Source organism: Tyto alba, unplaced genomic scaffold (assembly GCF_018691265.1).
Source record: "Tyto alba isolate M040663 unplaced genomic scaffold, T.alba_DEE_v4.0 Super-Scaffold_7, whole genome shotgun sequence".
Taxonomy (NCBI): domain Eukaryota; kingdom Metazoa; phylum Chordata; class Aves; order Strigiformes; family Tytonidae; genus Tyto; species Tyto alba.
In genome coordinates this window covers 31,577,949-31,603,403 of record NW_024881328.1, presented here as the reverse complement: position 1 = coordinate 31,603,403, position 25,455 = coordinate 31,577,949, and the positions used below count along the sequence as shown (strand labels likewise).

Below are 25,455 nucleotides of genomic sequence, written 5' to 3'. Positions count from 1 at the left end.
AAAGGAAGGGGATCTTGGCAGGGACGCCAGAGCCACCTCTTTCCACCCTTGCTTCCCTGAGCTTTCCCGAAGGTTTCAAGGGTGGCCTGCACTTGCTGTTCCCCCTTGGCTCTCTCACATTGCCTGCTCCCCAAGTCTCAGGCTGCCAGCATCTCTCCCCTGGATGACTTGGCTCGTGTTGTTTTGTGTTAAAACCAGTATGTTTTTTTAATGGCTATAAATAAGTTAGAACCGCATCTTTAATTAATCACTGCACTTTATATTGTAAGTGGAGATTTTTTGTAATGACTCGTTCATGATTTTAAGATGCCATTTGCTCACTGTCAAATGTATCTAGCTTTTATCCCTCCATGTTTAACAGGTTCAGGATAGAAACGAAATTTCATCAATGAAGGATTCTAACCCATTTAGTCTAGAGCAAATAATTAGTTACTAAGTAAGTGGGAAGAGATTGAGCGGATACTTTTATCTAAGCAACAATGAACTCGAGGCAATAGGCAGTACGTTCATAATCTTAAAACCATTTTAAACTAATCTTAAAATGTTTATTTTTCACTCACACAGGTTTGAAATTGGAAATACATATGTCTGGATGACTAAAACATGAACAACAAATAGGAGCAGCAGCATGTAAAGTATAGAGAAGTAGAAGCATTAATAGAAATATTTCTGCTATGGCAGCTATTAAATGATTTTTTTTTTTTTACGGTTTGGAATAAGAACCCATATGTTTATAGGATTTTTCCCCCCAATTAAAAGATGTGTGTGCATGTGAGTGTGTCTTTCTCTAAATATTATTTAGCTACACACACAGAGAGTGCGTGTATAAAATTGTCGATCAATGAGTCAAGAGCTGCTTCTCCTTTTGTTCCTCGTCCCACTGGCAGGCAGAAAGGGACACCGAATGCCAACACCCGCAGCATCTTCACGGCATCCGTCCCGGGGCGCGGGCGCAGCCTCGAAGGCCAGTCCGTGCCCTCCGCCACCTCCCACGCCCGTGCAGACCCGCGGGACCCCAGCCCAGCCTGCCTGCCTCGCGCACCGGGACCGTGCCCGCTGTCGAGAGCAGGAGCTCGCCGGCTCCGGGCGCCAGGAGTTGGGAGGCACGGCCCTTCCCCGGCACAAACAGGTCGCACCTCTGGCGTGGAGACGGCTTGCTGAGGTCTCCCGTGCCCGCCTGCCGACTGCGCCCGCGGCAGGGGCACAGGCAGCCCGGAACCCCCTCAGAGGTGAGCGCGGGGGGAGAGCAGCTGTGTGCCCCAGCCAACAGCACTCAACCGAATGCCGCTGCGCACAGCTTCCACGTGCCCACGCCTTCCCTGAGCCGACAGAAAGATGCTTGTTTCTATTTGATCTCAGATGAAATTTAAGTGACAAGCAGGTGGCTGGATAGCCAAAGATGTGGTTATTTCCACCCCCCACCCCCCGTATTTTTTTTTTTTTTCTCAAGAGAGCGCATGGGTATTTTATACAGGATGTAAATAAACCACAAAAAGAAGAACTACTGCATTGGAACTACAGAAAAAATATTAAATGCTTTTAAAAATTGCTCTACCTCAATTCCTAGACAACGCAAGTCTGACGTGCAGTATATGATCTGTCTGCTAGGATTGAATCCAGGCGTTTACCGCTTTGTTAGCTTAAGAATTTTGAGCAATTTTTTCCATTTATCTGTATTCTCCCCAAAATCATTTCACACATTTCTCAGATACATCAATCCTTCCGGCATTCCTCTAGACACTCAGTAGGATGCCCTGCTATAAATATAATAAAGCCTTTTATTATGTCCATTAACCATGGACATGTGTGCTCCAAAAGTTTCCTGACACGCAGTCATTTGTGGCTTTTTAATTATAAACAGAAAAAAATCTACCAGCAAAAGAAGACAGCAGACTGGAAGGGGATCGTTATGTGTGCGTTTTGAGTATGTTCTCCGACAGGCTGATGGCACCCCCACCCTCCTCCTGATCCCACCGGGAGCCTCTCTGCACGTGCACATACGTGCACCTAAAAAGCCAGTACCACAACAGATGAGTCCCGGGTGACAGAGATTTGTCAGCGGTGCCCACCCCAGGGGGCTTACGCAGGTTGTCAAACCCCAGTAACACTGATCACCTCTTTTTTCAATATGCAAATATTTTTGCACCTTCCATTTCGCGGACCTTGTTCCACTTGAACTCAGCAGAAAAGAAAAAAGGCCCAGTAAATTACTTGACAAATTAAGTCATATTTATTGAATGCGTTTTATTTCAACAACCAAAAAATTCTAACAGCCTAACAATGCACATAAGTTAAAAATTAATTATCACTTAGTGATAACAAAGATAAAGTTGATTTACATGGAAAAAAGAACATTTACAATATGTTAATCCTTATTCACATTGTTGATACCGCAATAAAACACAATTTGTTTTTTTTATTTTTTATTTCACAAAAAAGGCGGAAAATTGTGCTTTGTTAAGAGGCACTACAAGAAAAGTTTCTTTCTCCAAATAGATATTATATGATGGATATTGAATAAATAGACATATATGCATTGTAATTCGCAAAGTTCTGGCAAGACCACAGGCTAAAATGCCCACAGATTCACTTAGAACCACTGCAAAATTGGCAGTGAAATTAAAAATAAAAAGGCAAGACTCAGCATTGAAAAAATACCTAATAAAATTTTTGGTTGAAGTGTAAAAGATACCAAATGTTGATGCCATCATCAGATGAACAACCTTACGTAGCTTGGCAAAATTCAGTTTCCTTTCAAATGCATGGAGTGATTTCAGCTACAGGATAAGAAGACAGTTTTGAAAGAGTAGCTCCGAGAGTAACATAAAGCAGCAACCACTGAAATTCTGATTAAAGCTGCAGCATACTACAGAAATAAAGGATGAAGAGCAAAAGGGGCATTAAGTAAGCAACCCACCGTCATTTTGCAAAGGTATAAGAAATTTATGCAGAGATACTCTTATGTTTCAAACATTAGTTCTGAAAAAATCCCTTAAAAACTCCAGAGGTTACTGAGCAGCTAGAATTAGCTTGTATTGCAACGTCTTCTCCCTGTATATTGTCTGTTCTGAGTAAATATCTACACGTAGAGGTTTGTTTTTCGTTTTTAACTCCTACCTTTTATACCTTTCAAATATATAAATAGTATTAACAGTTATATTACATTGCCTGGTGTAGTAAACAGAAAGTAACTTTCAAAGTGATATTGCATGAGGTCTTCGTCAAGGCTACATGAAAAGCCCACGTGAAAAAAGGAAGAAAAAAAACCCAGAAGCCTTGTTGGTGCGGTTGTGACTGCGGTTTGAACAGGCGTCTGAAATCAATCCAGCTGCAAGAGTAGCAAAGGTGAGGTCTCGTCTCGGAAATCATTGCACGGAAGTGAAAAGGAAACGCTACTCGGTGTCTCTTTCGACATGGTGCCTCAGAACGGGCGGGCGCTATAGTACATTGCGGCTTTAGTGCTCCTGCCATCGAAGAGTCAGTCGGTACGAGCTCTGCTTTATGTAACGTGGCTGCTAGCTAGGGCGCTGCCAAGCCCTTCCACGCGGAGGTGGGTGGGCCTGAAGGGCCCCCCGCGCTGGGGGTGGGCGGCGGCCCGGGGGACCCGCAGCTGAAAACACTTCATTTCACTGGCACAGAACACAGGACGCGGCGGAAGCCCGGCTAGAACAGAAACACGGGGGAGGCTGGCGAGAGGGGCCACGGGGAAGTCAGCAACGCAAACCCTCGGTCTGTCAGCAATGTACCTGCACGGGATCGGTGGGATTGTGGCATTTGGGGTCCCAATGTAACTTTGCACTCGTGTGTGTATGTGTTTCACCTCAGTATAAACAAAAAGCAACAACAAGAAGGAAGCTTATAAATTTTAAGATCCGAAACAGAGAACAGGTAAATAAAATCCACAGTAAAATGTGGTTCATAGTATGAATTCCATACATCAAATCTCAACACATTATCTTTCTTCTCTTTCTATAAAGACCTCGTTAACAGGCAAGTCTTCTCTGTACTGAGTTTCAGTTTTAGTCATTCTGAATCCCATGAAAACTCATCTGTTCACTACGGAAAGGACTGTCTAGAGAGTGGAACATGCTGTATCCTTTTAAGTGTGCATTGTGTTTAAAGTACTTTAACTTACTAGTTTTCTTTTTAAGGTGCCCTGATTTGTTTTTCCATTTTCTCTCTTTTTTTTCCTCTTTTCTTTTTTTTTGGCAGTGTTGATTTACGTCTTTAAATACATACCTCAAAAATTACCCATCAAGTTGCCAGATAGGAAGCCATATAATAATGAAAAAAAAAAAAAAAAAAAAAATCAGGGATAAACATAGAAAATAAATAGGAATTCAAAAATAGTCACCACACCCTGAGAGCAGGCGGCAGTTTATCAAAAAGCCAAAGCAACTCATTGTGAAGTGGTTTTAATACATAAACAAGTCTCATCTTTAAAGAACTCATTTCACAGTCTATACTTTCAGGTTGTAAAGTTCCGTCCCATGCAATTTTAATATATATATATTTTATGTAAATATATATATATATACACACACAAAGTTGTAAATTTTCCTTCATTGATTTCATAGGACTTTTTCTTCCCATTTACTTGCTAGATGTCTCTTTCATAAGTGCAAGATTAATGAAGGCATTATCCTATGTGATTACAATGATTACTTCAGTCAAATGTAGGAAGTGTAACACTCGAGTGTCTGTGTCAAGGCGATGTCTGATCGGGCAATGCTGAATTCATTCGGTTTGCACATGGATCATGCGCAACAGAAACAAACGAACAAAAAGTAAAAAGAGAAAAAAAAAGAAAAAGAAAACCACAAAATCCTTGGATCAATGTATTGCTTTCTGCGCTCCTATCTCACATTATCTCTGGTCAATGTCTGCTGGAGCCGCCTTGCTTTTGTCGGGGTTCTCCTCCTCGGGCTCCACTTTGTACATTTCCTCAGAGCCCTCCTCACTGTCGTTCTCCTCCGACTCCGTCAGCAGCTCCTCATCCTTGTACTCTGCCACGTCAACCACCGTTCCCAAATGCTCTTTTAGCTTCCCGTGGTGCTTTACGTGGTAACGCTGGTTCTGGAAGAATTTGATGATGGTGTGTTTGGGGAGATCCAGCTGAGCAGAGAGGGTGTGGATGGCTTCCTGATCAGGGTAGAGACCCACGTCGTGGATAAAGCTTTGAAGGATACCTAAAGCTTCCAAGGAGATCTTGGTACGGGATCTTGGCTTTTTGGCACAACTGTCCTCTGCGGGTAGAGGAGGAGCCTCTTCTCTAGGTGGGGAATTCTCCTTGGCAGGCTGGGACTGCTGTCTGTGCAGCACCTACAAGAACAAACAGACACAGACTTCATGTACACGCTGACCCCCTCGGTGCTTGGGCTAAGGGCACTTGTGCAGGTCTTTACACAGGGTCTACTTTGTATTGGTGAAGAAAAATACTAATTAATATTCATTTTCCACTACCTTTCTCACCTGTAAGGCAGCTGCACCAATAACTACAGACTGCAAGGAGAAAGTGAGCTAAAAGGCAAGTGATATAAAATAAATATAAAATCACAAAATAAATAAGAAATACAAAATGCAAGTAATGAAAAGAAATATAAAATAGCCAAAATAAAAATAAAATTGAAAGGTATGACAGACTCGTGGTCATGGTGACTGCCCAGGTGTCCCATCTCAGACAAGTCATTCTCCTGCTTTGCTCCTCTTCTCCCCGCCTCCTCCTTTCCTCTCGTCTTTTTAGGCTAGAGACCCTCACTGGTTCTACAAGACGCCAAGTACCACAAAGGCCTACTCACACATGGGATTGTCAGGTGCTACTTTATCATGAATAATGATTTGGCATTCAAATCCATCACAGCTGCTTTATGGAAGAAAAAAATTAATAATAAAAGAGCAGAGATTTGTTAAGATTTCCCTTCTATGAGGAGTGACATCATAGTCAATTCCGTTGCTGCACAGAGCTGGCTTTAATGTGTCTCTTGAACAGAGTTCTCTGTATTACATCTGTATTAATTTCACTAGTTGGGGAGTTCTGAGTTCAAATAATTATTGCCCTCCGCTCTGAGAAACCCTCTGGGCAAACACGCTTTTTAGTCTTGTAACAGATTTTCACCAGCAGTATCTCCTTTTCGGCAAGTTTAAAGAAAGCATATGTAGCTCTTAATCTTCCTAACAGGCACTTAAAACGACTAAGAAAGGGCCTTGTGCAGCCCTTATTTCAGGGGAAAAAATACCTGCTCTGAATTGTTAGAAATACAGAGGAGCTCCATATGCTTTCTTTAAAACCAAATCTATACAAGAGAGATTACCGGCAAAAATCCCCTACAGGATTGAGGGCTGCGTTTGCCCAGAGGTTTCTTCAGATGCAGGGAAATAATTATTAGAACTCAACGCTACGAAGCTAACAAAATCAATATGGATAAATATTTCCTTCCACAAATAAGAGGGAATTCTGGCTCCTCACCCAAGAAGAAAACGTCTTTGCTGCAAACTGTAACATCCGGAAAAATCAACCCTACGTTAGAGCTCTCTAAAGGGAAAAACAGAAGAATAAATGATGAAAACGTGCTGAGAACTTGCACTGAATTTTACACACACCCCGAGCCCCCGGTATAACGTTACACTAGGCAAGTTATTACTGCAAGAGGGCAGTCCGCTGTGGAACATCAGCCTGTTATGCAAATAAATAAAAAGGCTCTGTGCCGAGGAGCCCTTTATTCGTTTCGGGCGTCAACTGTTGCTCTCGCAGTAACGTACAACCCCCAGTTTTGGAAAAGCACACGGAGGTGCCCAGCTGCTGCCCCCCGCGCCGGTGTGGCCGCGGTGCTGTGGGCAGGGCGGGCGGCACGGCCAGGCCCGGGGGCTGCCCTTCTGCCGCCCCCGCTGCTGCCCAGCCCCGCTCGGGAAGAGGCAGGACCCGGCCCCACGGCCTCGGCCGGCAGCGGGGCGGCGCGTGGGGCCTCCACGTGCCGCCACGCGGCCGCGCGTCCCGCCGAGCCTCATCGCAAGCCGCCGCTCGTGGCAGCGCCGGGAAGCACCGGAACGAGGAGGCAGCTGCGTGGCAGCCCCACACCGTCAGCTAAAAGCAGGTGCCGGCAGCAGGGACAGGCAGGGCCTGCCATGCTCCCGGCAAGAGCTGCTGGTGGGCAGAAGCGCTGCAAATGTTCCTCGGTGCCAGCAGATTCATTTTCCTCTCGAGCACGTAAATACTCAGGGTGTCACAGACATGGAGCTAACCACGGAGCTGGGGGAAAGGAGAAACGCAAACAGAAGTGACGGATATTCTGGTTTGTGTTTTATTACATCCCTTGCAGCAAAAGAGCATCGTTCAGCTGCTCTTTGAGGATTTCTTTTTTGTCCATGGGTTAGTTTCAAAGAGAAGGGCTGATGTTTCCAAATAGAGGGGTTACAGATGAGAGTCAGATCTGTACCCACATCGGCAGGGAGCAGCAGAGCCAGGATTGCTGACACTAGCTCAGGACCCAGCCCCATAAATTTGTCACAGAGCCCCTACCTACATTATCTCCCTTGTTGTGCCCTCTGGTCTTGTCCCCTGACACTGTAAGTCCCAGAGCAGCCAAAAAAAAAAAAAAAAAAAGGATTTAACACCACAAATAAACTGCCAGGGAATTTACAGACAGCGTCATATGAGAATCCTCAAGAAGCATTGCTAATCAGAAGCTGAATTCAAGTAACAGCTAACAGAGATAGAAACACATCCAGAAAGAGTGCGAATTACTCAGTTCATTCTTGCTGGAGTTGGAAGTGGGCTTTTTTTTCCCTTTTCAGTTGACAAATAACATGAGAAACGATCCAGCCTGAAAAATGTTACAAGATTTCCAATCAAATATAATGATGAAAAAAATCCAACAATACAGGATCAGCAGCAGTAAAATGTTTAATTTGAAGGAGATGAAGAGATGCCTACAGCATCTATAAAGCAATCAACCAAAGAGAGGGCTGAGAGCAGGAGGAAAAGAATAATTTTACTTAACCCTTCCTTTTCTGGAGTGACCTCTCCTTCCTCTCTAGAAGAGAAAACACATAACCCAGGGGTTATCAGGGTAAAGTATCAGGAAAAGATTGCATTTTATTTCATTTGCCATTTTCCTATGTAATACAAAAAACTGAAGCTACTCTTGTAACAGATAAATCTCGTGATTTCACTAACTTCTGGGGGCTTGCTCTTGATTTCCAGTGGCAGTAACACAGGATTTCAGCAACACAACATTTTTCAGCAACACAACATTACCCATATACAGAGAGATGGATAAACGCAGAGATTTTCCTTCAGGTTTAGGCTGTGATCAGTTTTGTATGATGGGCTATTTAATACAAAAGAGCATGCTTGTCTATGGGAAACAGATCAACTGTTGAGGCATGACATGAAACTGAAATTACCTTTTTGTTAAATATTTGCTTTAAGCAACATTTGTAAAACACACTGGTCGATTTAGGAATTTGCTTACGTTATGTTCAGCTCTGCATGCCACAGCCTCATGGAGGAAACTGACCATTTTTGGCAGTTCCAGATTTTCAGATTTTGGGTCATTATTATGCTCTTAAATCTGCAGGTAAAATTTCCACTGGCTTCATGCACCGCTGCGCACACCCTGCCATAACACTCTGGATTTGGGCTCAGTGCTGCCCTCCTTCTGTACTGCAAAGAAGGAAACCCCACGGATCTTCCGTGGTTAAAGTACAGGCTGCCGTGCGTTTTCCAGTGCTGATAAACCCCCCAAATGACGGTCTGACCTGCCACGAAACACCACACGTGTGGTGGGCTTCAGAGAGAAGGGATAAAAAGGATGGCAATGCCTAGCTTTCCTTTTCCCGAGAAAAAAAGGAAAAGGCAGTGGGCTCGGGAGGGTGCACATCCCAGCGTAGGTGCCCCGTGCCTCCATTTCTCACTCCCTTCTCCTTCCTCCGTGCCCTTCCTCACCGCTCCCCGGCCACAGGTGGGGCAGCCTCCTCCTCCTCCTCCACAGCCACCGCCATCTGGAGTTGACTTCCCTTCCCCTCCCTCCTTCCTCACCGACTCCCCATCTACTTTTGAATCAAATGTGAAGATATAGATTTCCTTCCATGCCCACAGGACTTATTTTTTCCATCCCTTCAAGAGAATTAATTTTTAAACTCTACAGGCATGGCTGCCTTCTCAGTGTTTCAGAACCAGGGCAGCTTTGGAAGGTGCTGCTTTATGAAGGTTCATTCAGGTAGACTTTAACCTCACAGACAAAGTAATTTTTTCAAACAAGTTAACCAGACCTGGTAGGAAACTTGCAAGAGAACTAATATGATGGAAGTTGACTTTAAAAGATAAAGAAACTGGTCTTGAATCGCACTGTACTGAAATATGATTTGAAGGCCACAATGAAAACCAGCTGGAAGCCATGTGTAAAATATAATAGTACATGCCTACAGGGAAGGAAGTGAGATATTGAATGATTAAGTTTAGGAGAGTATATAATGTAGTGTATCATTACGGGAGTGATCAGGATTACTTGTAATATGCTAAGGGTTTGTGGTCTTTCTAAAATCCAAAGCCAAGAATTATTGGGGGGAAGGGATCACCACACTGCTTTACACGTATCCGCTCCCCACGTCTCAGGATGCTCCCACAGGAGAAACCTGACTTTGGCAGACTGGGACAGCCACGTTCCCACACAAAGAGAGGTGAGCGAACCCAAACTGAATGATGAATGTCATGTAATTGCAGTCTGCGTCTGCACTGTATTTAATTTTGGCTGGATCCACTATCCCACTGATGTTTGTTTCTATTTCCACCCACTTTCTAGCTAGAACTAGGCACGTGAAAATGGTGAGTGGCTAAGGGGAGTCAAGCAGGATGCCGGAGCGGGGTACACGCATGTACTCGGGCACCGGCTGACAGCACTCGCTCCGTGAAGTGCCACCTTTCGTTGCCTGAACAGCCGTTGCAACAGATTAGAGACAGGAACTGCATTTCTGCGTGAAAACCCCATGCTCTTTTGTATCATAGTGTGGTTCTGCAGACAGGATTAGTCATGTGAGCTCCTTCTCATGGGTTTTGATGAGACGATGAGGTTTCTCCCTTACTATGAGAAACACCAAAAACGTTGCATTCCCGGAAGACAAGACTGTGCATTTGCAGCAGAAACTGCCCTTGTTGAACAGACACTGCCTTCCCTGTGCACAGACAGAACGAGCGCCAACAGGTACCTCAAGTGGTGTGTGCTGGCCAGCACCAATTCTCATATCCCAAACCCTGAAGGAAAAGTTGAACAGGTTGGCCTTCTCTTCGCCAGGGTAGGTTTAAATTGGATATGAGGGAACATTTCTTCACTGAAAGGGTTATCAAGCATTGGAACAGGTTGCCCAGGCAAGTGGTTGAATCACCATCCCTGGAGGTATTTAAAAGATGTGTACATGTGGCACTCGGGGACATGGTTTAGTGGTGGACTTGGCAGTGTTAGGTTTATGGTTGGATCTTAAAGGTCTTTTCTCACCTAAATGGTTCTATGACTCTGTTCTCCAGGGTGGGAAGGGGTCTCACCTTTTAGCTTTCCTTCACATTTACATTGCTCTTCACATTTACATAGCCGTAACACTATCACACCAAGGAGTTTTATGCCAAAGAGAGCAAGTTCTAAGCCTGCTTAAGGATCCCAAAATAAAAGCCAGAGAGAATGCACACTATCTACTCAAACAAACAGCCTTACACTCTCTACCCCCAGTCTCTCTTTCTTCCTATACAGAAATGTGCAAGAAGAGAATGGAGCAACCTGCTGCCATAAGCAGGCTTGCGCCCTGACAGCCTCCCAGTCCCGGGCTCGCAAGGCTAAGAGCATTAATTAGAAACAATCACTGTGCCAAGACACTTTACAGGTTTCTTAGGAATGTCTGTACAAGAAACTGTAGCAGAAGTTACAATTTGCACCTGTGTTCATTTCTTTCCTCTTAAAAATGTGGTTGTTAGACTACCCTTTTTTTTTCCTCCTTGCAAAAATATATTCATTTGGGTAAACACTGCAGCACTAGTCGCAGCTCCAAATTAAGTATTTTCTTTGGGCTCATTCTCACAGTGGTGATTTCACACCTTGACACCATAAAGCTGTGTTAAAGACTGTGGTTTAGTTTCCTTGCTTTTCTTGGATTATACAGTATCCTAAGGTCAAAACTCAGGAAAATCCAAAACTGTTATTAAAAAAGAAAAAGTATCTATGAAGTGATGACAAATTGCAGACTACAGGTGTTAGATTACATTTTGACTCCAGGCAGGTTTAATATACTTCAGTTTCCTTTTACAATTGCCCTTAGCAGGTACTGTTATCGGTAAGGGATTTAAAGAAATATATGGTATTCAATAAAAGAAGACCGTGTCAAAAGAAATCAATATGAGCGTGCAAAATGGTAGGAAGTCTGACATGGATAAATATGTTCACTTTCATCTAACTTCAGCCTGAGCTTCTTTTAATTTTGTACCTGAAACACTAGCCACACATCCTGTGCATTTTCCAATGCAGCTTAGTAATTGCTTCACAAGAGTAAACACCACTATTAGAGATAATTTTAATACATGTTTGTGATATGATGCACCCTGTCTCATGCGAGCCAGACCAAATCAGCCAACCAGAGCTAGTGGCTACAACAACTTGTAACCCAGCAGCCCTGGGTCCCATTCAGCTGCAAAGACAAAGCAGTCACACCATAAAAAATTCCCCCCAAATATTCAGGGCTTTCCTATCAACCTTCATCTGCTACTGACCACCACTGGAGCCAGAATATTGCATCAGACAAACCTGGTGTCCTAAACCTTCCAGCTCTGAGGTACGAGTCACTCTCTGAGCCACGCAAAAGGGGAGTCGGAGAGAACTGTGAGGAGAGAAATGAGTTCCACAGGGAACCCAAAGTCAAAGGCAAGTTTGGTTTCCAGGCTGGAATGTGAGCTGGTTGAAGTGATTCATTTCAACATCTTTGGAGCACACTCGCCACATGCTTCCCTTTGCTTTGCAGCCGTCGCCTTGCTTAAGGGCAGGAAATAGGCAGTGATCTGAAAACATGGCAAAACACTGAACGAACACCCAGTCTCTGAAATAGTGGCCCTATCCTTCAATTCTGCTCCAGGACCAATCTGTCAAAAATGGTCAAAAAGGTAACAAAAAAGACACCAGGAAGAAAAAAAAAAATAATCAAAAAATAGCAAAACTTTCACTTGTGCATTGCTTTTGCCATCCCACACAAAGTGATGAGCGTAAGCATTAGCAAAACACAATTAATCTTGACTTGAAGGCAGAGGGAAGGTGTCGTGTCCATCCACCCCCCCCAGCACACACTGCTCCCATTAATGCTAACAGGAGCTTAGCATGCATCAAAGAGCAAATCCACCACAAAACATTTTTAAGAGCTATCATCACTGGAGATAAAATATAAATTACAGCCTGATTACACAGCACTGCTAAGAGGCTACATGTGCAGCGTAGCTCCTAGTGACAACTGGAGATGACCGGATCGCTTTTGGACAGGTCTAAGGTTGCTGGAAAACATCTGTGTGGAGGACTCTTTCCTCGTCTTTGCTTTCCTTTCAAGAAGCCGTGGCACTGCTGTCTGCACAGTTGTTTGAAGAATGTTTACAAATCAGCTTGACAAAGAGAAAAAAAAATCCTGCCATCACTTGACCACAATCATGATCTTATTCTTCAGTAATGCGTGGTTTATTTCCCTTTCCTGATCTCTGTTAATAGACAGCACGTGCCTACACAATAGCCACTATTTTGTCTGTATAATGTTAAAAAAATAAATCACAAAACTCTGACAATGCAGAGCAGTGTCCCGGTGTTTCCTGGGGTAACTGTTCTGCCTTGAACGCTAACTCAACTCTTCCCACAAAAGCACAGGCACAACTTTCATTGCTGTGCAAGTGCCTGAGAACTGGCTGATTTTATGGGGTAGCATAAATGAGCTCATGCTGATGAACGCTAGTGGATTAGCTCTGAATTTCCCATCTTGGGCTGGTTTAAGCCAGATTCTTAGGTTTATGGCGTCGTGACTGTGGCCAGCAGTGGATATCCCGTTCTCAAATACCTAGCTGCAGCCCGGGAGGGTTGTCAACAGCCACCATTCAGCCCGCAGGTGGAGCCGGCACGTACCTACTGTGTAAATACGCAACGGGCCAGACTCATTCCGGCTTCTGCTGGCACAAACCGGGGTGCTGGTGACAGAGGCCGATGCGGCCAGGAAGCGTTGCACAACGCCGCTGCAGACTCTCTCCTGAAGGCATCGGTGATGGATGGCTCCATTGTCTGGGGATGGGGCATGGCCAGCACAGCTGGCACGGGGCTGGCTCGCTGCATCCCCCAGCAGGCAGGCAGGCAGGACTCTGCTGGCCTCCAAGAAGCCACGCAAGCCTCTCCTGCCTGTAACCTGCGGGAGCACGGCCGCCTCCCCGCGCAAGGGAAAAAGCAACAGCCCTGTAAAGGTTGGCGCTGCCCTTCTGCACGGGGATGCTAACTGGAGTCCCACTTGAGTGGGACTTTCAGCATCTGTGTGCGCATCGAGGGCCGCAAGACCTTCCAGTTAACACACACCTTCTTCAAAACACAACCGTGAGCGGCGTGGGCCTCTTCCATGCTTTCTCTTGCAGTCCTAGAAAGACTCTCTGGGGTGCTATGGCGTGCTGAGCCCTGCTTGGAAGTTTCCAAATAGAGCCTGAGCTTGGTTGTGGCTGGAGGGAGGGTCTGTCAGAAACTTTGGGTTGATTCTGAGTTTTCCCTTCCCAACCCTGCTAAACCTAACGAGGAGCTGGCAGAATGCCACAGGATCTAACGAAGCAACAAAAGGCTTTTTGATTTTCTTTTCTGCAGACAAAATACTTCTGGTATCCTCTACATTTTCTTGTTTAATTAACACTACACATGTTCTCCTTTTCTTTTGAAAATCAGAGGAGTATTTGTGGGCAGTATGAGCAAGATATTCCCTGACAAGACCCAACCTAGAGCCATGCTTAAGGTCAAGCTCTAAACCCCTAACTATGGTGGCACAAATGGCGCCACTATAATCATGTTGTTTTCCAGTTACTCAGATCAGGAGCAGGCCCTGCATTATTTCAGGAAGGATATGTTTGGATTAGACACTGGATTCTGGGCGGGGGGTAGTAGGGTAATTATTTGTCCCATCAAACTGTTTTAGGTCCTTACAGATGGCTATTTGGGGTTCCAGGAATACCCAACTGTACTGCTGATTTTTACAATGGGGGCAGTTAGAAGTCAGGAGAACCTGACTGTTATGGTTAGTGAAAATAGTAGATTTGTGCTGATAAAACACTACTCAGCATGTTTTTTGCTTTCTAGACGTAACCACCAATGCACTTAATAACAGGACTTGAGCAAACTATACTGTGTGAATCAAACACATAAAAGTATAAATAATCCTTTTTTTAGAAAGCAAGTCTTAAAAAGTGCATTATAATCAACTACCATGGTAAAAAGCAAAATATCCAGCATTACCACACACACAACTGGCATAATGTGCTTTATTATACCCTTAGCTTGAAAATGGGTAAATAAAAATCAAATGACCAAAGTACAGTCTCCAGAACAGATTAGGGCACTGAGGACAGGAGGCCTCAGAGAATTAGATCTGAAATCCTTTGTCGTCCTGATTACACTCTGGAAAAGGTGGGCATGTCTGGAAAACTGAAGAACCTGTGCTGGTGTTACTACTTTCCACGTCTCACCACTCTGACCTGTACCTATTTTACAGATTCTGGGTGCTGGAGGAAAAAGGCTTTACAGAAAGTAAACAGCACCTGCAGTTTATATTCACAATACTAGAAAATATGCAGTTGGGGGGGGGAAAAGGTGTTTTGTTCATTTTTAATAAAATGGTTTAATATATGGCCAGTGAGACGGTATTAGGACGAAGCAGAGGATGACACTCTTAGGCCCTGGGATCCATCCCCATCCCTGGCTTTGCAGCTGCCTGCTGCAGGGAGCTCTGTGGACGGCTCAGCCCACTGGCTACCAACACATAATCACACTTAACACAAGCCTGCAGCTAGTGTAGATCTATGTGCACAGGGCCCCAGGCTTTTGCTAGAAATGCAAAACACCATTCTTTGCTTCATTAAGATTAGAATTGTGTGGCATTTTTTAGTCAAAAGTCTTTCTTTCAGTCAAAAATGTCGACTGAGTGACATCAAAGTTTTGCCTAAATAAAGTCTACTTTGTCAAGCTGTTCGCCTGGGGCAGTGGGGGGTTGGATATTCTGACAAAGTTCAGGCAGTTGTTTAGGCATTTTTCATGAAACAGCATATTCTGGTTGCTTTTATTCAGAACAACTTTTGCTCTCCAAATCCTTCCTATTTTCCTTTAAAGCATTATGTTGCTCTAAACTGCTGCAAACCGTTTTTTTTGTTTTTTTTTTTTTAACTGAAAATAATACTTTTAAAAGCACTAATATATTTTTTTCTTTCAGTATTTCAGAAACGTCAGCAATCCCTTAAACTCAGCTCATGAACTTTTACAGCTCTAGGCTGTACCACCCAAGGAACAGAAGCTCATAGCCATCTATCTACCCACCTATCTCCCTCACCATCGTATTTACAAAGGGCTGTACTGATGGGAGCTCTGAAAGAATGAAACATAATACAGTTTATAAAAGGAGCTGGATGTGAATCTTTCCTATCTCAAAATCCAATAAAACTTACGATTTTTATTGCATGTGGGAGTCCTTTGGTCTATGTAATACTGATTATCAGCTTGGCCAGTAAGTCTGATAAAACCGGAAAATACTTTCGAATATATTCTGGCCAAAGACACCTGGGAGCGAAGCGTGCGTGTTGCAGCGGATACCCCCGGGAGCTCACACGCATCTTGGAATTTATTCCTTAGTTCTCTTCCATCTGGCCATGGTTTTGTTCCATTCTCTCCAGAAAGAACAACTCCAAGCCTGTCTTACCCTTGAATCTATCTGGGAAGGAGGCATCATCTCCAAACTATTCCCCCTCACCTTTCCAACATGCACCAACCCCAAAAATTTACAACCTGCTTCAGTCAGAGCTGCAGACTAGACTTTAATGGATCCCAAACAGAGCAACACAGCATTCTTACTCCTGATCTCATCTAAGCAAGGGAACACCATGAATAACATTACTGCAAGTCAGCAATGCTTCCCCGGTGCTAATCAGGCCATTAAAAAGGCATAAGCAGTTTGTTTGACACAGAGGGACAAAGACAACCACAGAAATGAATCAAAACCAGGGAAAAATTAGAGATTAAAAGTAATAATACTCTTTTCAGCAAACCACAGTCTGAATGCATGATAAGTGGGTAAAAGACACAATCACTGCAAGATCTAGAGACAAAAAAATGTCTCCTGACTGAATGAAATGTAAATTAAACTCACTCTAGTACAGAAACATTTCCTTCACAGGGCAGTACTCACTGCCATTGGGAAATCCAGGCCGGTTTGCTGCAAATGAGGGCTGCCACAGCTGAGCCTCCCTGATCTCGCTTAAGGAAATCACACACATTCAAAGTCAACAGTTGGAGGGAAAGGAAGAAAAACCCAAACACGGCAGACTTGCTCGAAGAGATATCCATGGAGGTTCCCTCCCCAAATAAGCAGATGGTTTCCAGTTAGTCAGGGTCAGGGACTGCCCGTGTGGTTTCCTGCCTGCTTGCCTTTGTAGCTTATCTAGATCTCATCAAGATACACAGTCCAAAAAAATTAGAATGGCTAAGTACAGAAATTAGGGAAACTAAATACAAATGAGCCTCAGTTTGCACTCCTGCAGACGAGCAGGGGAATCTGTGCTGGGTGGGATGAATGCAGCGTTGGGCTGCGGCACATCTCGTCTGCAGAGCTGGGTCAGGCCTTGTTAATGCCGCGGTGCTGCCCAGACACCAAAGCCGTGCCTAACTCTGTCCAAAACGCTCTGGAAAACAGCTCAGCTGCTTTGAAAACATCCCTGCCATCAGTTTACAACCCTGCCTGCTTTACCTGTGGTGCTGGTGCCCGCCAGCAGGCCAGCTCCACGGCGTGTCCCCCGCTACGCTCGCAGCCCTCGGAGCAGTGACAGACACACAGCCCACGGCCACGTGTTTTGCAGAGCTCTGGGCAGACACCCGTTCCTGCAACGCTGTCCGTGGGAGCAAAGAAAAAATCTGGCCAGGAACGTATGCACAATCTACCATATGGAAAGGGCATTCTCAAATTAAACCCTGAAACCCAGATGAGATCTGAGCGAAGGACAGTTTCACTTAAAGGAAATCTCTGAGGTCAACCAGCAATTAACTGAAAGGTTCTGATTGAATACGCTATTGACTGCGCTCACATCAGACAGCTTCCTGTTTATTATACCTTATGGGCTGTCTAGGTGCCAAGACATTAAACTGTCAATAATCTATTAATACTAAACAGCTCCTCCCTCCTTACTCCCCCATGCAAATACTCTTAGGCTAAGAAACTGCACTAAAAAGACGGAAATTTTTGAAGTGAGATGGAAATGAGCTTTTTAGGGTATTTCTTTGCTTGGTTCCAGCTGAAAGTACAGCAACATTCATAAACAATATAACACGCAGTCTATAACTACATGGAAAAAATTGTGTTAAAAAAAATCAGACATGATTGAGACCATATCCTGAAATCTGGCTTTCTTTTCCAAGCCATCTTTAAACAGTCTAAGTTAAATTTAATTAACAATTTACAACAAGGAGAGAGAAGTTATTTAAAGAGAGGCCTACAGGTCCTTAACATTCAGTGTCTGGGAAACAGTTGTATAAAAAAAAAAAAGTTTTAATGAATTTAATAGAGAAAAGCACTTTAATTAAATGCTGTCAAAGAGGATTGTATTAATGACTGCACACAAAGGAATTTAAAGCAAGCCAAGTATATTTAGCAAATAGGAAGTAGGCTTTCAGAGGCTGCAACTATTTATGTTTCTGCCATTGCAATGCATCTAGGAGATCGCGTTGCCAATTGAAAGCAGTTACGTTATTAGATCTGATTTTATTTATTATGGATTATTAAAATTTTAAATGCTGCAGGGAATATGTTTATTTCACTTCTAAAATGAAAGAACAAAGACATTTCCTGCTTGTTCAGTAAGAGGAAAAATAGGAGAGGAAATAAATAATAAATAATAATAATAATAACTTAGCACTTAACTAGTGAAGTGCTGTCCAGACAGATCTTTTTATAGGGCTAGCTGCGTCCTGGAGTTTTAGTGTGTCTCTTTCTTTCTGCTACAACTGGATGGATTCACAGTTGCTACCGCAGCTTCCCTCAACACAGCACGGGCAGAGGAGCCAGCTCTTACTCCTCGTGGGCAGGATACAACTCCTCACTGTATCCTGCGGTAGCACAAGGGACTTCTGTGATACTCTGCATGTTTCAAATCTAAAAATTAACAAAATCCCAAGAAGTAAAAAGAAATGCAAGCAACATTGAGAAGGCCAAGATTTTCCGGACCTAACCAGGAGACTTAGCCACACAACTCTCAGAAAAGCCCCTGACAGCAATGGATCTGCATTAAGCCTTTACGCAGAATGTGTTCGTCTTCCTCAACATCCATGTGATGGGACGTGGGGCAGGAAGGAAGGGTGCTCTTCACAATCCTCCCTGCCCATGTGCCTTGGATTCAAGTGTAGCACATCAAATGGGCATGGCCTAATAAGAGCATAATGTAGGGAACCAAACCATAAATTTGAGAAAAAGCAACTAGAAAATTCCAGGGTGTCAATGTTACTTTGTACTATGATGGTACAAATACCATAAAACTAAATTTAGTCCAAACTGGAAACTAAGGAATGTTTTTTGACACAAAGTTAATGAGATGGCTGGATCTGTAATATCCAAGATACGTTCTGTGTTTTACCACATCCTTTTTGCCATCTGTAATGGTAAGAGGTTAATAATGATTTTAGATGTTTAAAACTTCTGAACGCTCCAGAGGCACCTTATATGTGCTTCTGAGCACCAAGTCCCTTTTAAGTTAGGCACCATGATGTGAGTGAGTTTCAAATTACTGGTTTTAAAATGTATTTATTTGTACTTAAGACTTTTACCTTCTAACTTGAAACATGAAGAAGTGAGTAGAACCAGGGGAAAAGATATTGGAAAGGAGGCACAAGGGGACACCTACTTCCTTTCACAATGTGAGTAGCATCGTAAATGGTGAAGTTCAATTTTCTAAATACATTATCTGATTTTTGCTTAAGTCTTTAATAAAAGTCATGTGTGATCTGTGTTGAGAATGTAGCCTTTGTTGTTCCACAGCTAGGGATCTTGCAAACAGCTTCGCTTTGTCTGTGCCAAGATATTTTGGAATATTCTTTGAAACACTGTAAGCATAGATGACTGTGAGAAAAAATATGTGCTACTGTACTTCTGGATACTTGATGTGTGAGAATAGTGCATACACACAAAAACATCTCCCGTTTCAATCTGCAATTCCTGTAAAAGTCCATACAAACACTGAACAATGTACACAGCTTACTAACCCTGAAAAAATCCATATCCCTGCACCTATTACAGTCTCTGGGTATTTTCAACAATTCAGGAGAAAAAAACCAACCAATCAAAAAATAAAAAGTCCGTACCAATGTACTTTTGAAAAGACTGGCAAGGAAACCGAGCATCTATGTCCTGCTCCACCATAGCCTAACTCCCAGCAGGGTCCAGAAGCTGCATGATTTCCTTGGGGGCTGCTGTGCAACACAGGAAGAAGAGCGGCGTGCTCACTCTCCGAGATCTTCGGGGGACAAGCAGTGCAATGTGCTCTGATAGCACAATACAGTGCTGTTTCCCTCCCCCTGTAATTTTTAGCCTATCTGCACAGAAAGGCCAGCTGCAATCATCCAGGGCTCTAACTTTAGCCTAAGATTTTTGTAAGGAGCCCGAGAATAAAAAGTTGCATACAGCCAGTAGCCTATACACATTTACACATCTCTAAAGCCTGATACTATCATTTATGTACAAGTGCGAGGGACAGGAAGTATTTAGGGAGCATTAAAATGAAATTAAAAAGAGCAATATTTTTAACTGCAAAAATTTCCAAACGGAAATGGAACAGAGGCTCATCTAGTGGCTTTTCAACCTTCAAGATTTGCCTGCTGCCAGCCGGCAAGCTTCAAAGGTTATGTGAATTTAAAGAGTTTATTTAGTAATCTTGCTCTACATGTTTGCTTATCCTCAACCTACTACGACTCCTGACAACGCTGGCAGCTTAGCATTTACGAGAGGGCCAGGACTGGACAAAACGAGGACTAAATCCAGTCAAATTGTGTGTGAAAGGCAAAAGGGTGAGACGACAGGGGTCAGAGCTACAGTGATGTCATTTGCTAAACAGACGACATGTCGGAGCAACATCAACACAAACCACCACCCTGCTGATTACTGCCAAGTCTCTGCAGTGCTAAATCTGCACATTCAGGTTTTAAGCAAAGTTTCTGCCTGGAGCATCCCCCCATGGGAGCCCGGGCAGCCGGAGCAGAGCTGCCTTGGGGCAGCCTCACACAAGCCTCCTGGGCAGAACTGCCTTTGCACATCCTGACCCTAACCCTAACCCTAACCCTAATGGCACACGTGTCCTCGGCCCCAGGGACTGCCTTTAGCTCTGCCGCAGTGTCAGCACCCTTGCAGTCATCTTCACTGCAAGAAGCTGGTGAAGAAAAACACCAGCTGTGCTCTCGGGGCTCCCTCTCTTCAGAGCCTCACCTCATTCCTGCTCTGTCCTCGGTTTATCCTGGACCAAATGAAATCTGTCCGGGAGCAGGTGGCACTGAAGTGGCCTCATGGTTCCAGGAGTCTGAACAAATATGGGAAGGATGTACTACTTTGACAAGATTAAACTTGCCACCTCATAAAAAACCCAAACTATCCACTCTACTTGATCTCCCATTTCTAGGGTTAAATGGAATAGTACTACCCCTAAACTAATTTCAGAACAGAAGCAGTTTTGCTTTAATTGCAAGTACACTCCCCACTATCATTTCAAGGGGAATTGCAGGCTTAAAGTTAATAAAAATCAGCAGAACTTTTCAGCCACATTAGATATCCACGCTAAACAGAAACAGCTGAGAAGGCACAGTAGGCAGGTTTGGCTATAGCAGTCAAAGCTCAGCGGCTTTCCACTGCAATTGTGATAACTATCAATCACAAGAAGCTCTATCGGACACCTCAGAGTCGAATGTAAGGGGCTTATTGTTTGATATGTGCTCCTGTTGCCTTTGCCAAACCTCATGCAAGGCTCCTGAGATACAGTGGCCCGTCAGGAAAATGGTGTGCACCAAAAGGATGGAAAACCAGAGTGCACGGCCACAGCCACTTTTGTTCCAAAATGCAGCGTGTCTGGCTGCAGGGCACGGCTCCTGGAGCAGTATGAGAAAGCAATTCAGAAGTGGAAGTCTTCTGAGAGTTTTGTATGTACTGCTATCCTCAAAGAAACAGAGTCCCTTAGCCCCACCCAAAAGCAGGCATACACATGATAAATGCAGAGTAAGGGGCATTTATAATATATATTGCCTTCAGCTTTAATACTGCACAGAAACAGAAGTTACATAGTTGGAGATTTTTTTCAGTGGTTTTTGAATGGTTCAGATCAAAAGGAGACAGTGAAATTGACTGTTATTGTCTATTTTTTGTAAGAGAGAGAATGGAACTCCAAAAAATGTAACAACTGAGGAAAACAGATAGTCTCCACTCACAAAATTCACAGATCTCATTCTGACATGCATTTCCCCCTGTAGTTCTAAGTCAAAGACAAAATAAATACTCCAGCTGCAACCCACCCAAAACAGACCTCTGAGCTTTTTGAGTGGAATGAATAAACCTGTGATACAAGTATCACTAAAAGTCCATCTGGGCTTGCTGAGTACAAGTTCTCTCACCAGTCTTGACCACCCCTGTCTGAGCAGACATCACATCCAGTCATGGAATAAGAAGCTGGGGGAATCAAAAAACAGTGGGTATTCATCTATGGTCTCTTTTGGGTGCAGATCAATGATCGCAAAGCAAAACTATCAGGGTGCAGCCATTAAGAATGAATCACAGGGCACACCACCCCCACAAAAAAAGTTGTCTAGATAAAACACTAAGCACCAAAGTCTGAGAGCTAGCATGGCTTGGGAGAGTAGTTTTTGTCCAAGTCTCCCAGACAAGTCAGTCCTGACTTCCAGTCTGTGAAATCTCCTGCTGTAACTCATAGAAACATGGCAAAAACTCACTGTGCACATCATCCTATAGATCATTAAGCACACCATGTTCCCCTATGGAATAACACAGTTTTGCTTCACTCATCATCTGTGATTGCCTAAGTATTATTAATTAATATTATTTTTTAAGAAAAGAAATTTTAAGTCTTGCTGTTTTTTCCATCTGCATGCTATTCATTGTGTGACCCATGAACTCTAAGACATTGTTTAGAATCAGATATTTCATTAGGAAGCACTACTGTGGTGTTCATTCCCTATTTACTACTTCTAGAAAGAGAATATGAAATTAGTTTCATGGGATTGCCATTGCCACTTGCCTTGACCCATTTTTACGAGGGCTCCATGTTCTGCTGTTTTGTATTTCATTGTCATTTGTAAAATATTTGTTCCCTTCCATCCCTCACAAAATGACAAAATTAGTATTTCATTTACTTCTGTGGCATGTTATTTTCCGCATATTTAAAGAGAGACCACAATGTTTGCAGTGAACACACAATACAAAAGAGCTTTCCTACAGCTTTCTGCTATGCCTTCTTTTATTTACTAATGTTCCTCCATGATTTATGATCTGAACTATTATAAATTGCCAGATTTGTCTAAATCAAAGCTTCTGAGAAAAAGAAGGCAGAGGGATGTCATTTTAAAAAAGTGACAAAAGTAACAGTGTATCAGAAAGCATGTGAAAACCATTCCTGTTTCTTTAAAGTCAACATCTGACTGCTCTTAAATCAATATGTACCTACCAGCTTCAGCAGATCTATCTGTCAGCTTATGCAGAAAATGAAAGGCAAGGTTTCCCTGCTCTCTGAATAGCAGGTACTTGGCTGCAGTGGTGGCTCATTACTCCAGAGAACCAGCTTGTTCACCCCAACACTCTAGAGACAACAGCTTGATTCATCGTTTTCCCAACTGACTCAGGTTTCTCTGCCCCAGCAATTAACAATGAATTAGCACTATATTAAAGTGCCAGGCAAGATGGTTATTCTCTGGAGTGGTCACCTTGGACACAGCAGACGAATAGTGGGAGAAGGGAGAGAAATTAGATTTACTGTGTCCCAGCATGTCTGTAACAAACATCAAATCCCTGGTTGGCACTGGGAAGCGGCCGCAGGCACTTCTCCACATTAACACTCCAATGCCAGCGAACAGCCCGGGAACGAAAGGGATGGAGAGTAAGACGGAGTACCCTCAACTCTGCGGAGCAGGAAGCTAAACACAGAAGCATGAGGACTACTTGCTGTAAAGTGACTGCTTTGCATACAGTCTGCCCAACAGATCTACCGAAGAGCCAGGCCAGGCCAGATCAAAGGTCCAGCCAGGATCCCACATCTGATGGTGGTGCAAGAGGATGAGAACGGGGCAAAAATACAGCAATGCTTTCCAGCATAACCTCCCACCCTCCAGGAACCTGTGGCTCAGGCAGTCTGTAAATCAGAGGTGCTTTCCTTCTGGTACCCTGCTAGCAACAACCGCACAGGTCTGTTCCTTAGCCCTACAGCAGCACTTTGTGATTACACCACATTGCATAGAATGGGAGAAAGAGCCGCTTAGCGCACACCTGAACTGCCTTAAAAACCAAGCGAGTGGCTGTGGCGAGCTCAGCCTGCATGCACAGCAACATGTAGGTGTAGCATGGACGTTCTGCAACCAGCATGCGAAGGAAAATCCACACTCCGGCACGTCCATATGGTCACACCCGATGCTGCCAGAGAACACAGCCATGTCACAGAGCTCCACAGGGCTCACATTTTATGACTCCTCAGCACAATAACAAATAAATCAAGTGTGCAGAGAGGAATTTCTTGTGCACTGGGCTTCCACTATAGACATTTTTCATCTCAGAAACAGGAGAATATTTGATTAAATGGATTAATATATGGCTGACAGGAAAAATCTAATGGAAGAGAGAAAAAATGAAAATGTTTCTTTTTAAAGCCCTGAACCTAAAGCTAAACAGTGAGGTACAGGCTAGTAATACCGAATAGAGGGCAAGAACCTGCCACAAAAGAAACGATCCCTTAAACATCAAGAGCCAAGTTGTGTCCAGCTGATTTTCTACAGCACTACAAGAACTGCCCCACCATGCACACCTTGCCATTAGAGGACAGAAACCATACCCAGCCTTGGGGTGACTCTCTCACCGAAGGCGTACCCACCCCTGTAATCAGCAAGTGAACTACACAAAACCTGTCACGATGACATCTTTACCATTTCCAAGAAGCCATACCAGGGAAAAGGCTGAAATTGATATATCTATTCTCTTTTGCCTGATCATACCCCTTGTGATGACTGATAGCCAGGATTTTCTTCTAAGTCCCTCAGTCTGACAGAGGGGTGTCCCCAGCCCACAGAGGACTCGATCGTGGTGGCAGGGAGCTCTGGCAGCAGGATGGCGCTGCCTGTTTTCAGGCTCTCTCAGTCTCACAGCTGGAGGAGCAGGAGCCTCAAGCATCAGGCACAAGTTACCATACACACGTCAAATCCATCGGAGCAGAGAGAAAGATGGGGTGGACAGAGAGAGAGAGCAGAGGTAAGAGCCTCCTGCCTGCTTCGGTGTTACAGTACTGCACCTGCAGTTATTCACAGCGCTGCTACTTGGATCTTCTTCAAAAGGACTGTCATCTTGACATCAAGGCTGCAGGTAAGGGCTCGACTCACAGTGCACTTTTCACTAGCAAAGCCTGCAAAGCAAAGTAGGTCGGTGACTCTTGGATGTTTCCACCCCCTGCTAAAATGCAGCCAGGCACCATGGCAGACAATCTGCACCCGCCACTGCTTTGAGAAAGAAATGAGAGTTGCTTTCCCACTTGACACTACAGGGGGAATTTCAGATAGGCAGAATGTAATTACTTGGCCTGGAGTTCGGCCAGGAGCGGGGCCCAAGACCCCTACCCTTATGTAAAGTGTCACAAAATCTCCGGTGACTGCAAGTGTGAGGACCTCAGCTTTATGTCTCTGGCTGCTGTCATTGATTCTTCATGGCTAATTACCTAATAGTGACCCTTGCAGCAAAGCCAGAAACCAAACCTTGCTGCCTGAAACAATTCAAGTCCCAGAGACTGAAAACTACACAAAAACTGCTTGGTGCAGAGTATCTTTAGGCAGAAGGGAGCAGGTGGACAGCAAGCCTCTTGTGTCTTGCACTGGTAGTGTGCCACTCAAAAACCTACTGGGGTTTTTGGATGGGCAAACACAGCTTTAAAATGCAGCACCCCCAAAACACAAGCCTACTGTATCAACTGTATACCAGGGTCTCCAG

At 44.0% G+C, this 25,455-nt stretch overlaps 1 protein-coding gene across 2 annotated transcripts in view; it reads right to left on the bottom strand.

The window, feature by feature from the left end:
• Nucleotides 1-2,217: 2,217 nt before the first annotated feature.
• SATB2 (SATB homeobox 2) overlaps nucleotides 2,218-25,455 on the bottom strand; it is a 134,129-nt gene continuing 110,891 nt past the window's right edge. For both annotated transcript variants that reach the window (XM_042784402.1, XM_042784403.1), the window contains one exon: nucleotides 2,218-5,322. In XM_042784402.1, the coding sequence (XP_042640336.1) occupies nucleotides 4,867-5,322 (456 nt within the window). In that variant the 3' untranslated portion in view covers nucleotides 2,218-4,866. The remainder of the gene's footprint in view (nucleotides 5,323-25,455) is intronic.